General features: G+C 33.5%; 1 protein-coding gene across 1 annotated transcript; it reads left to right on the top strand.

The window, feature by feature from the left end:
* Positions 1-596: 596 nt before the first annotated feature.
* On the top strand, positions 597-15,919 carry LOC143192021 (uncharacterized). Its single transcript, XM_076397480.1, has 6 exons — positions 597-801; positions 7,028-7,412; positions 9,052-9,400; positions 12,241-12,497; positions 12,562-12,756; positions 15,792-15,919. The coding sequence occupies exons 1-6, from the start codon at positions 597-599 to the stop codon at positions 15,898-15,900; spliced, it is 1,500 nt and encodes a 499-aa protein (XP_076253595.1). The 3' UTR covers positions 15,901-15,919.
* The last annotated feature ends 4,750 nt before the right edge of the window (positions 15,920-20,669 follow it).

The raw sequence follows: 20,669 nt of genomic DNA, 5'->3' as shown, positions 1-20,669 counted from the left end.
TTTTGGATAGAAATATTTTTTTAAAATAATGTTAATAAGGGCTAAAAAGTACGATTGACTAAATATTTTCATCGTACCACTGTAGTTATGTTTTCGGTTTATATCGATAGGTGTCCGAATGAAGGATTTGGTAGATGATAATGGTTCATTGTTTTCTAAACAATTTGTAAAAATAAGCCTAGGTATATTATAAAAAGTTGCTGTTTAATGATAATAACTGGTTTTTTTCATTAATATTATAAGTATACTTTTTTTAAACAGATTTCTATGAGATATTTTACGATATGATGGTTAGATGGCGCCTGTAATGCATTAATTGATTATTTGCAAAAAATCTTCATGTTTACAGGCTGTAAAATTATGTATATTGTGCATTATTTTTTAGAGCGTGCTATTTCAAAGAGAGATTCGGATTTTTTCACGCCAACTAACTAAATACAATAAAGTAAAAGCCAATTTTGGTCGTTTTTGTCCTTTAGATAATATTTAATACATTTCAATTGTTCTCGTTTCGTTAGGTCGTTTGAGTAAATGTTATAAATATATTTGATCGCTCTTTTCCCTGCTTGTTTGATATTGCTCTCGTATCTAGCGATATGCACCTGTTTGTCAGACCTAGTTTGTTATTTTTTGCGGTGATTATACCAGAATTATTGGGCAACGATCACAATGAAACTGTACAGAACCAAAGTGCTGATGATCCTGTTGATTCTAGTTCTGTTATCACCGGAAATAGTTCTGGAAATCTTTTATTTGTGGACGGAACTTTAGAATCCACCTCAGCTGGATCTGTTGCGACAGGTAAATTGTCTTAATATCTTCAGTAACTCAAGATGCACTGGTTAGATTATTTTAAGCAAACGAAATCAGGAATAGTATATTGATAGGGACAATTTGAAGAAAACTAGCTCTGCAGAAAATAGAACAGATAGCGCTGTACTTAACTTTTAAGTTTAACATTACTTTTCAAAGCTACAATACTTGTGAATATACTTTATTTTTGATAACATTTAAATTAAAAAGATCTACAGATTTGTTTTAAGATTTGCTAGATATTGAGTTTTATAATAGTGACTGCATATTACTCCAGCTCCAGCGTCAAAGCCGTCTCGAATATAGATTAAAGACGAACCTTCGAAAAAAAAACTTTTTGATTAAATTAATAACAAAATTAATTATTGATGTTATAATAAAAACGTATGTTTAAGAGCATATAATATAATTGGTATTCAAATAGAAGCTAATTCTCAATATTGCCAAATTTTTCAATTATAATTTCAAACATTATTGATTTATTGATGAAGCAAATCTATTTAAGTTCAGCTTGACTCTGTTGAAGACTTTGTCTTATGGATAATTAACATTTGTTATAATATCTATTTTATAAATGAAACGTGGAACATTACTTGAGTGATTGATCTCTTATGCAAAAAGATGATAACATACGACTTAGTTTATACACTTTTCTGTTATCGGAATACATTTAATTGACCGTTGGTTGAATGCGATGCACTACCATTCTTTTAAAGTACCAAACACTAACACCATATGCTAGTTTGGTAAGCACAGTGGTCAAGGCGACAAGACGGTTCTTCAACTGTTGCGCTAGTTGTGGGTTCGAATCCTGCTGTGGCATGTGACAGTCAAACCAGTAAACCTGGCTGGGTAGGACTTAATTTTTTGTCTCCTGGGATGATTGGATCCCTGAGTTGGTCACTGGCTAGTCGGTAAGCTTAATGCCGAGGATTGTGGTTCGGAGCTCATGTTATAGCACTAGATCCAGTCCAAAGAACTACTACTTGGTGATATAAAACAAAAGAACTAACACCATTAATTATATTGGTGATGTCTTAATGTATATAGCTAGATATTATATTTATTTATTTATTTTATTTATTGATTTATTGGAATCTTTGAATTATAACAAGATGATCTAGAAATATCCTGCAGCAGGAATCCGTATAACTAAATAGCTCTCGGCAAGCAACCTTGTTACCCAAGGCTGCCTTCGATTAGTAAATCCTTTGGATGAGTTTTATCGTTTCTCAATGGTATATTTTCTCCAGGTTAACCAGCAGTTGACAAATGGCGAATTTACCAGTCTAAGAGCATAGATTTTTAAGGGCGTCAAATTTGGTCTAACCATTCTACATATATATCTATACATATATTTATATATGGAGAAAACCAGTCTCAAAAGTTTAATAAAACTATAGTATTTTAGTACTGTACAAAACGATATTTTATTGTGTATTAGAATGTTTCACTACTTCCTGGTGGCAAATCTGTTAATTCGTCACTGATCTAGATACGAATAAGAACTATTAATGTTTAGTGGTGGATTTGTTCTTCTACGCAAGGTAAAACTTAGATACATCCTTAATACAACTATATTAAGTTCAAAGGTAGACAATGCTGGTGAATTGGTACTATGCGGTTCCCGGCTCTAAAAGACCACCGCGACGACGTCTCTTTTCTCTTTTCTCTACTCGTTGTAACAGTACCACTTTCATATCGCTTCTACTTCGATGGCAACTGATTCCGAGAGACTTCTGACTAAGGTTAGATCCCCATTTCATAGGCAGCACTTGGGCGATTTATTGCATGATTGCGGGTGTGCTCAGGGACTTGCACCACATGGAGGTACGTTTTACGGCAGCTACACTAGGCGGGGAGTGATGTAGCAACCGCTGTAACCCTTTATACCGCCACTATTACATCTACATTAAGTTCAAAGGTTGGCAACGCTGGTGGATTGGTACCATGCGGTTCCCGGCTATAAAAAACCACCACGACGACTGTCTTTTCTCTACCCCTTGTGTCAGTACCGCTTCCAAAGCGCTTCCATATTTCCTTTACCTGACCTAATATTCTGTCCATACTCCCGTCGAATACATGTAGTATTTAACAGATGAAATAAAAAAGTTTTTATTCAGCCGGTGTTTTCCGTCCCCGTGCGAATTCCTTCCACAAAAATAGTAGTGGTGGCCCCGACGTGATCAAAGTACCTAACGGATAAACCAGTTCAACAGGATTCACGTGCTCGACACCTTCATGAAAGAATAGTGCGAGGAACCCATCACCATCACATGGTCGACGACGATCTCACGAGACTAGCGCAATGGACGAAGACAACAAAACCCATCATGCACGACATCAACGCATGAACACCCTTGCACCACGATACGGGACATGTAAGGCGCCACACTTATAGGTACCCTAAAACAAATCGGAATGTCCCAAGACCAACTACGTCGTGCTACTCCTTCGATGACAGCTGATTTCGAAAGACTGGTGACTAAGGTTAGATCCCCATCTCCTAAGTATCCGCTGGACGATTTATTGCATGATTGCGGGTGTGTTCAGGGACCGCTGTAACCGTTTAGGCCACCACTATTACATCTACATTAAGTTCAAAGGTTGGCAACGCTGGTGGATTGGTACCATGCGATTCTCGGCTATAAAAAACCACCATGAAGACTCTCTTTTCTCTTTTCTCTTCCTTTTGTAACAGTGCCGCTTCCATAGCGCTTCCGTACTTCCTTTACCTAACCTAATATTTTGTCCATTCTCCCATACTACATCCATGTAGTATTTAACACATGAAATAAATAAGTTTTTACTCAGTCGGTGTTTTCTGTTTCCGTGCGAATTTCTTCCAGAAAAATAGTAATGAGTGTTCGGACAATCGAGTCGACAACCACACATTTCGACCGACCAGACGAATATTCCCACAGTTTCAACGTGATAAATTTAAACAGATTTTTCGTTGTTAGTATTGAATCCTCATGAGATGCTAGGACTTGTTATGTAGGACGTGTCGTCGTCACGTATGTCGCACAATAGTGGTTCTTGTGTTCGGTGGATTGGCAGTATACAGAATGAACTTACTGCACTCAATATATTAATTTATGGATCTTTTGACTATGAGGCGATGAGTTTCCATCGCCATTTCTTCGGTCAAAAAATTAACTCTTTAATATTTTCTCCGGATTGTTTCTCCGTGGTTTTTAGTTGAAAAAATAGATCAAGTCGTTACATGGGCTACTTTCAAGCTGCTTTCAGCCTAATTCAATTGACCTAGTTTGGCGGCAAACCTCGAAACACGTAGTAAACATGTGGGTACTGTGTCTGGACTATATAGTGGATGCTTCACAAAGTTTATGAATTAAATTAATGAAAGGAAACAGAGTCTTCGAAGTACGAGACCCAAGTTTATTTAAAAACTTACACAGTGATTTTATCGTAAAAAATTGCAAATTATTGTATAATTTTTATTAATTTTTAACTACTATAGCGGAACAACAAAATAACACCTGACATATACACAATATTTATTTATTGATAAAGTGTTGAGTCACAAGAAATGTTATCCCATTGTTGTATCAAAGCATCCACCAAATGCTTCTATAATATTGTAGGTGGAAAATTACAGTTACAGTGATGAATGAGATGTTCCTCTATATACCACGATGCTGTCGTCCAAGTCGAAATGGAACCTCCCCCATGCTTGACTGTAGTAAACAGGCAGTTCGGATCGTAGTTTTCTTTTGGGGTTCTTCATACATAAACCCGATCGTTTTTAGAAGAAAATGTAAACAATGATTCATCGGACCATACCTTCTTTTTTTCAATCATCAAGTGTACAAGTTTTATGTTTGTTGTACCACTTCTTTCCCAGCTTAGCATTCCGTGATAATGGGTTTTGTAATCTCAGCTATTCTTAATATTAGAGCTTCTTGGAGCCCCTACCATACAGCTTTTTATTAATATCTTTTTTTGTTTTTGTTTCTGGCCTAAGGGTTATCAATACACTAAATCTAAACCGTCTCGGAGTTGACTCCTGGGTCGCTACTGCTACTGCATTAAATTTAGAAATATGGCAGCCGCAGTTAACACACTACTGGATACTGTCATATGGAGGCAAAAGTTATGACTGCAGCGACGGATGGGGTTGTTTCAGTCTCGAAAAGGAGGAGATTAGCTCACAGCATGTCGACCAGCTCGCGAACAAACGCTTTTTCGGAAGAACTTGAACGGAGTTCTTGGAGATGATTTCTGGCAAACTATGGAGCGTTTCAGATTATTCTGAGGAGCTCATTTTGGAAAACTTGAAGTAGACATTAGATCCGGAGAGATGGTAAGTCTGCTAGAAGGGCAGATCAGAGAAGATAACAGGTTTGTTATCCCCGAATCTTTCTGGATTGCTTTCTAGTTTTGGTAATGCCAAGTGAACTGTCGGTCGAAGTGGAGACCTAGGTACGTGATGTTATCGAACCCTGGAATTGTTGCGTTGTCGATCTTAAGTTACGAAACGTGCAGTGCGTAACGCTTCTTATGGAAAATGATGGCATGGGATTTCAGGATGTTGATTTGCAACCTCCAGAATTTGAATCACTTGACCGCATGATCTAGCTGCTTCTGTAAACATTTTTGAATTGTAACCTTATTAATTACGTCTTACATTAGATATGCTTAGTGTAGTCTTAATTTACAAATTAATTTATTAGTATTGTTATGTTGTACAGTGTGGTTTGGTTCTCTTTAATCTTATGATTTCCTGCGTGTTGTCCAGTAACTGCATTGCTTTCACGCTGCTGTGATTTAGCAGCCTTATTTCGTGTCTTAAGGCGAACGAGGTTTTCTTGGATCACTTCGTGTATTTATTTGATTTCGACTATTAGCATTGGTAATTAATCGTAGAACCTTGTTTTGGGTGCGTTGGATTACTAGTTGTTTTGATGTGTTAGTGCTACCCGATATTTGCACCCCATAGGTCCAAATAGGCTTTATGATTAACTTTTGACTGATTAACTTTTTTTATCTATATGATTTTAGATCAAGTTGAGAGACTTTTCCGACTAACCAGTACTGTTGCTTGACTTTGAGCCTAATCTGCTTTACTTTTTGTCTAAGATAGTATTTCTATTTTAACCTACCATGGAGATATATTCCGAGGTACATAGCTGATTCTGCTTAAGGAATCGGGCATCCGTCAGGTGACATAATTAGGGTTTTATCATTTCGCTCAAAATTAACATGGATAGATTTGGAGCTATTAAACTGTATTTTCTAGTCTCCAGTTCATTTGCTGATTCTACCGACCACCACTTGTACTTTTTTTACAGCCTTAGACGGAGATATATCTTTCGCCATTATATCTGTGTCGTCAGCAAATGTTCCAAGCTCCGCTTACCCTGTTGTTGGGATATAGCAGTACATGCCAGATATAGGAGTGGTCCCAAGACACTGCTCTGTGGAACTCCAGCCGAAATGTGTTTAAGTGTTGAGAATGCCCCTTCATGCGAGGCTCTAAATTTTCTTTCGAAAAGATATGATTCCAGTAGTCGACAGTAATTCTGCGGTATAAATTTGCTCATGTTGCAGACTAATCCCAAATGTCATACCGGGTCGAAAGCTTGTGAGATATCCAGGAATATTGCAGCACAGCACTTCTCTTCTTCGAACGTCTTTTCAACATCCGCTGTTACTCTGTGCACTTAGTTGATTGTCGAATTGTGATTGCGAAATCCAAACTGGAAATCTGGTATGTATTATTCAAGTGAGTGTTGAGTTCTTCTAACATTTTTGCCACGATAGTTTTATGTTGTCTGGCCACAATCCGTGTTCGTCGGTCTTTATCAGTTAACTTTGGGTTTAGCTCATTATTCCTTTAATGAATGTTTTACGATGTTCTGTGTATGCTGTCGTTACTTTGGTTATTGTTGCTCGCTAAACAACATCTGAGCACACAATTTCACAATGCAGTGAGATATAACCTACAAGAGTTGGTATGTAAATTGAGCAATATATATGCTTCGTTTTATCTACACAGAAGAAGTGCTGCCAACATACAATAAGATGTACTATATTGCATGGCGTTCATATTGTTTTGTATATCCCCTGTATATACTAAAAGTATATCGACCTCTCAACCGGAAGAGACTTTAAGAACTTTATCTCACATCCTGTCTCTAACCAGACACTGTTTCCAAGTATGACATAAACGTTATTCTTACTTTTCTAGATACCAAGAACAAAGTGGAGACTAACACTCGCACAGATTTTCGCCCAAGTCCTTTGGTGGAGACATCTTTCGAGTACAACAAATCTCCAGTAATACCAGCACACGCTGAGGGAAAAACCATCGGCAGTAGTATCACGGTGGATCGCGGTTCCGACCAGGGGAGGACGACCTTGTTCAAAACGAGATTTCAAGAGCCTAATATCAGTCGTTCAGCAGAGATAGACGTACCTCGTCTAGTCGACGGGTTCGAACCCGGATACTCCGCTTTCGGTCGATCTGGTTCATATTCGGAAGCCACAAGTGTTAATGTAGATGATGCCAGTAAGCGGTTCAGTTGCATACCTTGTTACCTTTCTCAGAACGAGGGTACAGTCGCAAAAAACAGGTAATAACTTCATAAAACAGTTTTCTATTAATTTCAAATCTATGTGGCACCATATATATGACAATTAGTTTTAAATTATCCAGCAAATGTTTTCATCAATATTATTGAAGTTAACGTTTAAGGTCTCAAGCTCAATTCTAAACAAACTAGCAGTTGCACTAGCAGGTCAATTGAAAAGTCCTCGACCTGACACATAGATGGAGCTATTTAATTCTAAATTCATATGCTTTTTAGTTAGCCCTAACCCTCAAAAGATGCGTGTTTAAATTTAACATCTGTCGGATTATTAGTTTGTGAATTATAGAATTTTGAGTGAAGCAACTTGTTATTGTGAAAAAAATCAGATAAAAAAAATTTCGCGTGTTGATAAAAATTGATTTTTGAAGGGAAAAATACAGTTGAAGCAAAAACTTGGCCTGACGCCGAGTTTAGGGACACTGTCCCAGGAAAATCAACCATCAAGGATTGGTATGCTAAGTTTAGACGTGGTGAAATGAGCACCGAAGACGGCGAACGCAGTGCACGCAGAGGTTGTTACCGACGAATACATTAAAAAAATCCATAAAATGATTTTGAATGACCGTGAATTTAAATTGAATGAAATAGCAAACACTCTAAAGTGATCATATCAATCACGAATATTTGGGTATCAAAAAGCTCTGTGAAAACCAAAAACAACGATGGATGATTCGGAGCAGTGGTTGAAGACGATCAAGCGTAATAAACCCGAGTTTTTGCGTCAATATGTGAAAATGGATGAAACGTGGCTCCATCATTTCACTACGAAGTCCAATCGACAGTCATTCGAGTGGATTGCACATGATGAACCCGCTCCAAAACGTGGGAAAACGCAACAATCGGCTGGCAAGGTTATGGCGTCTGTATTTTGGGATACACCTTTATTTTGGATAGGACGAAAACGCCGAAAAACGGCCGAATTTGAAGAAATCTTTTTGCTGTGCTGCTTCACCAATATAATGCACCGTATCACAAGTCATTGAAAACAATGGCAAAAATCCATGAATTGGGCTTCAAATTGCTGCCTCATCTACCGTATTCTCCAGATCTGGCCCTCAGCGTCTATTTCCTGTTCTCAGATCTCAAAAAAATGCTCGTTGGGAAGACATTTTCGTCGAACGAAGAGGTGATCGCCGAGGCCTCTTTTGAAGCAAAGGACAAATCGTACTACAAAAATGGTATCGAAAAGTTGGAGGGTCTCTGTAATCAGTGTATTACCCTTGAAGGAAATTATGTTGAATAAAAAAACTAATTTTTTCAATAAATGTGTTTTACTATGGTAAGCCGGGGACTTTTCAATTGACTTACGTCACTGTCGGTGGTTAAACTCTTAGTCCACACAGCTACCTGCTAACTTTTTTATATATTTTGGATTGTTGTGACAGCTATTTTTGGTTACTTGATTTGGGCGTTTTTCGTTTTATGGGAATATTTGTGTTTGTAGGGCATATTACACAAAATTATTAGGCCTAAAAATTCTTCCTCGGTATAAGCTTTAACCATGCCAAATTTCACGCCTCCAGGTGCCATCGTTTTTTTTCTAAAAGGGGGGCAAACATTTTTGTTAGGCCAACTAATATATAGATAAATTAAAAATATATGGACTTGGTGTTATTTACAGCCCAACATCCTGGACTAACAAAGTAAAGTTCCCTACAAGTTATCCGTCAAGCTATCCGACCCAAACTTTCTCTACACAAACAAAAACCTTTCCTCAGTCAGTACATCAAGATCTCCCCCATAATGAACTGGAATTGTCGGTGGAGGCATCACCACCCACAGAACGACCGATTCTGCAAAGGTTTGGTGATTTCTTCCACGGGTTAACTTCGAACACTCTGGACTTCAGTCACAAGCCCTCCTACTCGGCTACGGGTTTTGGAAGTTCCGCCGAGGAAGGCGGGAAGTATTTACCACCTAGTGGACCACCAAGGCAGAACACAGAGTTCAACTTTAATAAACCAGTAAAGGTAGCCTTTTATTTACTTTAGTTCAACACCATATCTCCATTTATTTGAGCTGTACAAATAAAATTTAACGGATTTCAAAAGATGGCTTAAAAGAAGCTTAATCTGGTATTAAATGGTAGTGTTTGTTACTATATTCACCGACATGTTACGGTTTGTCTGTAAACATTTGCATTAGTAGAAAATATTTTATGTGATTTTTGTGTGGTTGGTAAAATATGAAAATTATGAATTGGATGTATTATTGGATAAATATTCATGTGAAACTTCCATATCAAATCAAGTCAAGATATATCGATGCTTGTGCATGTGAAAAGGGCCACTGAAAAGCACAGGACATTTTAAGGTGTTTAACATCAACTTCAACGGTTAATCTAAGTCCTGCATGGCAAAATTTGGTGAATCTACTAGGAGTTACTCCTGCCTCACAAAACCGTCATTCGGGAATATTACCAATAAGAGATGTTGCAATTAAGTTAGCTAACAGTTTAGTTTGGTCAATTAGGAGTTCTAAAAGTCTAAAAGAATCCCACATTTCTGGCAATTAATTTGACGCAGAATCCATATATGGAGAGATGAAGGATGAAAGAAAGATGGAGATGGAAATTTTGAGGCTATAACTTTTGCATTTTGTGGTTATTTACTTATCCAGAGAATATCTTTACCTTCATCATTACCTATAGTCTATTCAAAGTTATTTTGTACATACGTCATTTAAATTTGTGACGTCAAAACGTCGCATTGTTGCCGCACCAACTCTGAGTTTTAGTTCAGTTTGGCTTTGACATATAACAAAATTCTAATCTAAATAAAATAATTGAACAAAAATGTTATCAAATACAATTTATTTTAGCATTATAGTACATCTAAAAATTACAATTAATTATACAGCCACAATAGTTTATAGGTTAGAGTTATAACCTCTTATCACTATCGTTTTCAAGAATTTTCCATACGTCTGACAACCGGACGACTTTGACAGCCTCATTCGTTTACGTGTCCGAACTAATCAAACATAATTTTGTCTCTTTTTAACTGGAATAAAATGAGAAGGAAAATATTGTCTCATTCTAAAACGAATTTATAAATTGTGACAGGCAGTACCTTAAACATCTTGATGACGAATGACAGAAACATTTTGAATAGGCTATATAGTGTTTTTGAGAGAAAATGGTTGTTATGAGCCTCAATAAGAATTTTATGAATGCAGTTTCAGATTTGTTTTGAACAAAATTTGTGCAGTAAAAATCCCGTTTCCTAAATCAAACGAAAGTGAACTTGAATTAGTACGATTATTTAACTATTCATCTAGTCAGGGTAAAAGAAGTCGCAAAAATTATAAAAACCGTCATCAATCCAAAGAAATGGTTTTGGGTTGGGAACAATGGAACTATGGTTTTAGAATTGGGCAAGTTCTTTTTAGAAAAAAGTATTTCGACTAAAACATGAACACGAATATAAAGTGATTCTGTACCAAAAGTGTATTGGGACTAATTCCTTAGCTACTTCATCCATGAGACGTACCACAAAAGGAAATTATCACCATGGTTACATTCGCTGATGATACTAAGATACTTGCTGTTGGAAACAATAGCGAAGAAGTAACCAATAGCAAATTACAACAGGCAGGTATGACAATATAAATAACTGGACACAGACACGGATAATATAAGTTAACGAAAGTAGATCAGTGTATATTGAATTTACATATAAACAAACTGCGCATACAACAATAACTATGAATAATACTATTAGTACCTTGGGATGAATCTCCAAATAAAAGAACCTGTGTTAAAATATAAAAAATATTTTGGTTAATCGGAATTAACTCTATTATCCGAACATAATAAGTTGCTGTTGTGTACGCAAATTGTAAAACCAATATAGACCAATCTGTGCGTGGGCAATAAGCATTTTTGATAATTTCCGTTACACTAGATAACTATACTGATATGTAGAAGATCGCTTCAGTAAGTCATCTGCTGTACAAACTTATAATCTAAATATTACTCTAGGGAATATTCTAACTTATTCTAAAATCTATCCTAACTTATTCTAGAGATTATTATATCTTACTTTATATGTCTATTAATAAGTTCGTATAGTAATATGCGTTTGAGCCTACGCACTTCAGTGTCATCGCGCACATTTAACTGTTTGGCGAGTGCACTAAGATACACTAATAGTCTTTCAGAGTATTTTACACTAACACTTTGAATGTCACTCGTTATGGGTTCTAAGGAGATATCGCACTAGATTAGTTTGTTGAAGACGTAATATGGGACATCGACGGTGACTCGAAACACTTTACTCTGGAACCTACGAAGTATAGCTATGTTAAATTTGCGAGTAGTATCCCATAGTTCAATACCATAGATCTAAATGGGCCTATAGAGCAAAACCTTGTTATCTAAGGACAATTTAGATTCACGCCATATCAGCATTTGGTTTAGTTTAAGCCCAAGCTATTTTCAAGAGGTCCTAAGTCCCAAGAGGTATCGTAGATGTACCTAATACTGACTATTACTCAGAACACCAAGAGAATCACCGAGAGACATAGACTGTTAATGTTAATAGACGCTTTCATGTTAACACTGAAATGTCACAACTCTTGTATAACACTGGAGCAGAACAAAGACTTAAAACAATCAATCCATTTGATACTATAGTACAATAAAGTATATTTAACACCAAAAAAATCAATGTTAATTAGTACATGAATATTATTGATGAGCTATTATTGTAACAAATTATAGTTTAGTCGTCAACACACACAATGTATCAATATAAAAGCCTGCATTGTATAAGAAACTTATTATGGCATAATTTATATAAATTTTCAGGTCCCTGAAAGATATTCACCTGCAACTATTCAACCTCCTTCCCACCAGAAGACTTTCGACACATTCTATAACTTGATGGAAAGACCACCAACAGAGCACACGCACGGTCAACACCCGGAAAAACAAGGCCTTTCTTACAATCCCTGGAAAAAGGTCTTGAAGCTATTGGCGACATTTGTTCCAATCGGTCTCCTGATCAGTGCATTGACTCCCACTGTCATTACTGTCACCAACGTCAACGACACGAATACTCCCATGTAAATTAGTCTAGATGGCATAAAGTAGATGGTAGAAGTTAACCGAACAACTTTTTATATATAGGCAGAATCGCTATAGGTCCAATGAGGATTCTAAAAGGGAACTGAAGGATAGGATCGTATCATCTCTGGAATATTTTGATCAATTGAATGCCGGTGGGTGTGAGTACAGAGTCTTTTGTGAACTGCTGGTGACGGCAAGCCACATGGATCAAGCAGATCATCACGTGAATAATCTTCTTGACGCGTTTTCTAAAGAGTAAGAAATAATTGTTTTTTTATATACTAGAGTGTTTTAAAGGGGTTGTCTAGTGTAAAGGCTGTTATTAATACTCATTTAGGGAGTTTTTTTGCCAAAATACCAAAGTATCAGGCCTATAAAATAACTTTAAAGGATATACTATATATTAAATCTGATCGGGTACAGTTGTAACTTCTTTAGGCTTCATTTTTTTCATTTTCATCGTAAGAACAATTTTTTTTTAGCTCGTTGAAAATTTCTGAATCTGTACCGACTAAATCGCATTTGTGGGCAGTTTAAGTTTATTTCTTCAAGAAAAAAGCGGCTGAAGGTAGCAACCATGCTCCATCGATATCAACACGTGAATATTAGTTTTGACGTTTTTGAAAACTGGTGATTTCGACACTGAAAATAAAGAGCGCTCTATATAGCCAGAAAATGTGGGACTATATTACTAAAACTCAAGAAGAATATGCAGAATTGCTGGAAGTAACACAAGTAACCATTTTCAATGGCTTGAACAACATGGGAATGATCCAAAGGATTAAATATTTCGTGTGTTATTAACTGAAGCCAAGGGACATTGAAAGGTGTTTGGTCATGTGTGTTGATCATGGTCATGACATTGTCATATCATGTCGTATTATTAATTTTTTGAAAATTAATTTAATTTTACATTCGATATGCTTAGTAAAATCTTAATTTACAATTTAATTTATTACTATTCTTCTGTTGAATTTGCATTAATATACAAGCAAGGCATGTACATGATTAATACATCAGTATGTATTTCGAAAATTAGAATAAAACTAATCTACTTAAGCTAAAGTTGAAAATATACTTATACACTAGACTAGTTTGTGTGGTTTGGTTCATTTCAATCTTCTGATTTCTTGTATGTTGTTCAGTAGCTATATTGCTTTTAAGGCGAAATCTTGGATCATTTCGTGTATTCATTTCATTCCGAGGTCATGGTGCAGTTCTTCGTTGGTTACGTAGCGATAAGCATTAGTAATTAATCGTAAGACATTGTTTTGCATACGTTGAATACTAGTTGGTTTGATGTTTTAGTGCAACCCCATATTTGCACCCCATAGGCCCAAATAGGCTTTGTGATTGACTGATAAATCAATATCTTTGATTTTTGCTTGACTGTGAGTCTAATTTGCTCTGCTTTTTGTCTAAAATTATGTTTCTAGGTTAACCTACCATCGAGATATATTCTCAGATATTTAGCTGATTCTGCTTGAGGAATCGGGCATCCGTCAAGTGATATAATTAAGTTTTTGCCAGAATACAAAATAAACATGGACAGATTTGGAGCTATTGAGCTGCATTTTCCAGTGTCTAGTCTATTTGTAGACCTTGTTGACCGCTATTTGTACTCTTTCTGTAGTTTTAGACAGAGATACATTTTCTGCCAGTATAACTGTGTCGTCAGTAAATATTGCAAGTACTGTTTCGTTTGTTGTTGGAATAACAGCTGTATAGAGCAGATATAGAGATGGTCCCAAGACACTACCTTGTATAAACTCCAGCCAAAATAGGATTAAGTGTTGTATTGTTAATAGTGACGAAAAATAGATCCATTACGATAATTCAAAGACAGAAAACATCATGCGAAACATTTAATTATCAATCTAACACTCTGTATTTGATGGTATCAGCTTGGAGTGGCTCATAGTATAGGAACTGTTAAAACTTAATGAAATCTTCAATGGTGATCGCCATCGACTACAACTGTGGCGTTGTTAACAACAATGTTTTTCTTCAACATGACTACATTCTACCACATGTTATAAAACTGGCGAGAACATACTTGGGCACATTAAAATGGGAAGTGTTAGCCCATTTGCCCTATTCTCCAGACCTTGATCCTTTTGATTACTATTTGTTTCGACAAATCAATCATGACCTGTCGGACTCTGATACTAAAAATAGGTGGATTTGCGGATAACCTCAAAGTATACATCGTTATTTCGAGATGGAAAAAATAGCAGCTATCGCTATATATATACTACTAGAATCAAACAGATTTTACCGATTTTTCTCGATAAAGCTTGAAGTTAAAAAAATATTTAAAGCTAATTTATAGGCTTAATAGTATATTATTTTTGATTAACACTTGAATATACTCTGGGATTTTTTGAAGTCAATACGTACAATATAATCGGATATACAAGACTCAACACGAACACATATAAAATGGAGATGTACTATTGCCATGATTCCGGTCATTTCACTTATCTGAAATGAAAAACTGAATCCCATTTTAATTGCTAGTCAGAATAATAACAGAAAATATTTTTTTAACACTTTTTGGGACTTTTTATGACGCGGTTTTTTTGGTGTCTTTTTAGCTGGTAGAAAGAAAGCTATTGAGCAATATTAATTGTTATAGTTCAACTTGTAGCTATAGCTATATATATATTCAACTTATATATATAGACCACGATTTGAGCAGAATCAATGCAGTAGTTTTTGAGATATTATGGCAGCAGTTTGAAATAATCTTGTTTTGAGGAAAGTGCGTTTGAAAGTTACTGTATATAATTTATAATAAAAAATTGACGGAGAACTGAATTAAAATCGAATGAAGCTGTTACTGCAGATATCGACCGACGTCATTTCAACAAATTAACATACGTATTGTTGCAAAAAAGACCATCAAATGCGATGTTATACGCGTCATGCTCATGCATGACAACGCTTGACTGCAAATTGCAAAGGTTGGGAAGGATATGATGTTGCAACTCGAATGCGAATACCGTACCCAGACATATAGTGTTTTCTGATTATCACTTGTTCAGGTCACTGCAGCTTTGATGACACACAGCTTCGGAATATCGAAAAATCCAAAAAATGCTTGAATTTCAACTAAATCGACATCATTCTTCGACACGGTATCCCAATATTGTTAGAAAGATAGAAAAATGTTGAAAAAGTATGGAACATAACAATTAATAGTTATAAAAATGACGTATTGAAACCGTTCTTGTTTAATTTAAAGTAGACTTTTTTATTGAAAATAATTGAAAATTCTATTTTCCTAGAAATATCGATATCAAAAGCCAGGCCAAAGAGCTGAAGAAAGTGTTCGAAGCGGTTGCGAGAGAGGATTGCTCCGGAATAACTTGCGATTTTATAAAGAAATCGAAATAATTCTTTAATTATTTTAGTTCTTAATTTAGGTTTAATTTTATCGATATGTAATTAATAAACTAATAAACTGTTGATAATTAAAATATGGTTTTCACTTTTCTCTTTGTCTATATCATTTATATCCGTTTACAGGTCCGCGATTTTAATTCTACTCCAGAATTTATTATATTTTTAAAAAATCGACTCAATAAAAAATTAAAATTTAAAATTGAAAATATTTATCGAATTGACTACGAATAACCTATCCATTAACATAGGTAACCTGTTGAATTATTTTTAAAGCTCCTGTAATTTTAAAGTTGGTGTAACATTAGGAAATATTCAAATATTATTAATTAAAAAAATAATAAGAATTTTGCTGTCTTAAATAGCCATATATGAAGCATTTTTAAAATGTCAATTTTAAATGAATTTTATTAGCTATTTATAAAATAAACTTATCACTAAAATATAACAATTATCATATAGTCTATCCAAAGAAGCAGTGAGCATACGTTATCTCAATTTATGACGTCAAAACTTTGCGATGTTGCCGCATCAACTCTGAGTTTTTGTTTATTTTGGCTTTGACATTAACCAAAATTCCAACCTAAATAAAATAATTAAACAAAAATACTGTTATCAAATATAATTTATTTTAACATTATAGTACATACATGAAGCATGTTTAGAACTTTAATTTCAAATGCATTTAATTATGTTTTCATAAAATAAACTGACCACTAAAACATAATAATTACCATATAGTCTATCCAGAGAAGCAGTGAGCATACGTCATCTTAATTTATGACGTCAATAATTTGCGATGTTGCCGCATCAACTCTTAGGTTTTGTTTATTTTGGCTTTAACATTTAACAAAATTCTAATCTAAATAAAATAATTAAACAAAAATACTGTTATCAAATATAATTTATTTTAACATTATACTACATACATGAAGCATTTTTAGAACGTTAATTTCAAATGCATTTAATTATGTATTCATAAAATAAAATGATCACTAAAACATAATAATTATCATATAGTCTATCCAAAGAAGCAGTGGGCATACTTCATCTCAATTTATGACGTCAAAACTTTGCGATGTTGCCGCATCAACTCTGAGTTTTTGTTTATTTTGTCTTTGATATTTAACAAAATTCTAATCTAAATAAAATAATTAAACAAAAAACTGCTATCAAATATAATTTATTTTAGCATTATAGTATATACATGAAGCATTTTTAGAACGTTAATTTCAAATGCATTTAATTATGTATTCATAAAATAAACTAATCACTAAAACATAATAATTATCATATAGTCTATCCAAAGAAGCAGTGAGCATACGTCATCTCAATTTATGACGTCAAAACTTTGCGATGTTGCCGCATCAACTCTGAGTTTTTGTTTATTTTGTCTTTGATATTTAACAAAATTCTAATCTAAATAAAATAATTAAACAAAAAACTGCTATCAAATATAATTTATTTTAGCATTATAGTATATACATGAAGCATTTTTAGAACGTTAATTTCAAATGCATTTAATTATGTATTCATAAAATAAACTAATCACTAAAACATAATAATTATCATATAGTCTATCCAAAGAAGCAGTAAGCATACCTCATCTCAATTTACGACGTCAAAACTTTGCGATGTTGCCCCATCAACTCTGAGTTTTTGTTTATTTTTTCTTTGATATTTAACAAAATTTTAATCTAAATAAAATAATTGAACAAAAAACTGTTATCAAATATAATTTATTTTAGCATTATAGTATATACATGAAGCATTTTTAGAACGTTAATTTCAAATGCATTTAATTATGTAGTCATAAAATAAAATGATCACTAAAACATAATAATTATCATATAGTCTATCCAAAGAAGCAGTGGGCATACGTCATCTCAATTTAGGACGTCAAAACTTTGCGATGTTGCCGCATCAACTCTGAGTTTGTAATTATTTTGATTATCTTAACATTATAGTACATCTAATACATATATTATCGAATAATTTAAACCTCCGGAGGACGAATCCACGTAATTAACAATTGTATATTCAAGGAATGTATTTAACTTTCATTAGAGAACATATTTAGTTTTTTATGTTTAGTTCTTGTTTCTTCCTATGGTGTATTTTATTGTCAAGTCATTTTGATATCTCTGTGATGTTTTGTTTCTCCTGTATACCGTTCTTGATAAAATTAATTACTAAATTTTCCTTAATGTATCCCTTCATATAATTCTGAACAATTACAGAAATACATATGCAGATAAATCGTTCACACTCTACAATACAACTTCCTACACTATGTTAGTTATATACCCACTTTTAGTTCCTTCCACTCTCATCACCCTGTTTTGGAAATAATCAGCATTGAATCATAATCCTATATTCAGAAAGTTTCACTCAAGTGAATAAGAAAGCTGTTCATTTCCAATCTATCTAATATTTTTTCTAATATTAATCTTTTGTCAATTTCTTCTTCAATGTACCTAAACCAAAGTTGTTATTAACCATTCCAAATGAGCAATTCTTAGAAGAATAAGAACAATATATCTGCAATGAATTATTAATAAATGTTATGACTAATAATATCTAATCAATTGTTATTCCAATATTTACCTTTTTTCATAAACTTTTATTGTCTTAACACTTTTTATTACACATATTGCCATAAGTGACCCATTCATGTCCCATTCTGAAATATAATTCTAAATTAAAAATTCAAATTCTTTGTATTCAAATTGTATTTTTTTAACTTAACGTCTGGAAGTTTAATTAGATCTCTTTGTGGGTTATTTTTAAACTATTTAAATTCTATATTACCTAACTGTGTATGAAAAGATATTCTACATGCTAGCTATATAGCTGTAGATAGCTCTAAGCTATCTATGGAACTTTCCAGATAGTTGCTTTTGAAACAATTGTATCAAATTATGTTTATATTGAAAAAACTATAACATCAAGCCGATTTTGCATTCATTGAATCCAATATTATCTTTTTCATTTTTTGAGATATTTTAATGACCGTTTCCGTACCAATATTCATTGCAGTTACAACACGCTAAAAATACTTTAAATGAATATAAAGAATACAAAATAATGAATATAAAAGAGTACATTCGTTTTTCTAGACCCATTGCAAGTAAAATAAGAACTATCATATAAAAATAAGTAGGATCGCGACCAGAATATGAAATAACGAGCCACCACTGGCCGCTATACAAATGAAACAATGAAACACGGCTTTCTCGATGTTTATTATTGCAATTTATCAATCGCAAACATCTGTAACTTCAATTAACATCTGATGACAAATTAACCGCCTGAATCTTGTCCAAACCGCAGCATTAATTAATATCCTATCAAAAGCACCATATAGTTCTAGCTAGATACCGTCTGTTGATGCATACTGCGATTTAAATAAGCGAAAGAAATTGTTTTCTCCATTCAGCAAACATGTGTTGAGGATTAAGTGAAAGGGTATGATTAAAATAAATCTGGAAACAGATTATGTGTTAAATAATCGTTGAATTTCGTTGAAAGGTGTTTGTTTTTTTAGCTATATTTTTTTTATCTAAAGTATAATCTTAAATTATTTACATCGATTTTATTTTTAGAGATATGATTCTTGTTATTTTAATAAATTTATGTTGCATGTGTTTATGGATATTTTATTCTCTATCAATAACAAATTTTATCAAGTATTTTGCCATTGTATTTAAAACATTTTACTGTCTTTAAACTTCTTAAAATTTGGCGATGTGATAAAAAAAGACTTTTATACACTAAGACTTTTAAAATAAAACACAAACATTTAGTAAATATATATTTTGTCATATTAACACCTTCATAGTCATATCTCTTGGATTCAATGTATTTATACCAATATTTTTTCATTATTCTTTTTTAAATATCAATAATTTAGTTAAATTCCTGAAATTATACTTTTTAAAACTCTAAAACTTTAACAATAATTAAAATTTTCTTGAATTTGTTTGATTTTGATTTTGTTTCTTAAGTTTATAAAATAATATGCAGAAGTCAAATCATACATTTGAGAGATGAAGAGATACGTTTCTATGAAAAAGTATTCAAAGATAGAGATTAATATAAATATATTAATACCGTATGTTCAAAGTTATTTTGTACATACGTCGTTTAAATTTGTGACATCAAAATGTCGCAATATTGCAGCATCATCTTTGAGTTTTAGTTCAGTTTGGCTTTGACATACAACAAAATTCTAACCTAAATAAAATAATTGAAATAAATATTATAAAATATAATTTATTTTAACATTATAGTACATCTAAAAACTACAGTTAATTATACAGTCACAATAGTTTATAGGCCAGGCTTATAAGATATTTTCACTATTGCTTGTAAGAATTTTGCATACGTCTGACAAACGGAATACTTTGACAGGCTCGTTCGTTTACGTGTTCGAACTAATCAGACCGCATTGTATCTCTTACTAACTTGAATAAAATGAAAAGGAAAATATTCTCTGATTCTAAAACGAATTTATAATTGTAAACAATACCTTAAACACCTTGATGACGTATGTACAAAAAACTTCGAATAGACTATATAAATATACGATTTTTGATGTTCATGTTAATTATTCAAATATGTAAATCAATTTAAATATGGCGTTTTTATAAAAATAGAAAGGCTCGATATATAGAAATTACATTTTTATTAATTCCTTTTATTAAATAATTTTTTAAATAAATGGTTTAATTGATGTGTTGTTGCAAAACATAAAATATTAT

Source organism: Rhynchophorus ferrugineus, unplaced genomic scaffold (genome assembly GCF_030347505.1).
Source record: "Rhynchophorus ferrugineus isolate W39M unplaced genomic scaffold, kcgeb_rfMv2 rfM2, whole genome shotgun sequence".
In the NCBI taxonomy this organism is placed as follows: domain Eukaryota; kingdom Metazoa; phylum Arthropoda; class Insecta; order Coleoptera; family Curculionidae; genus Rhynchophorus; species Rhynchophorus ferrugineus.
The sequence above is the reverse complement of the archived record's forward strand: the minus strand, read 5'-3'. Positions and strand labels throughout refer to the sequence as shown.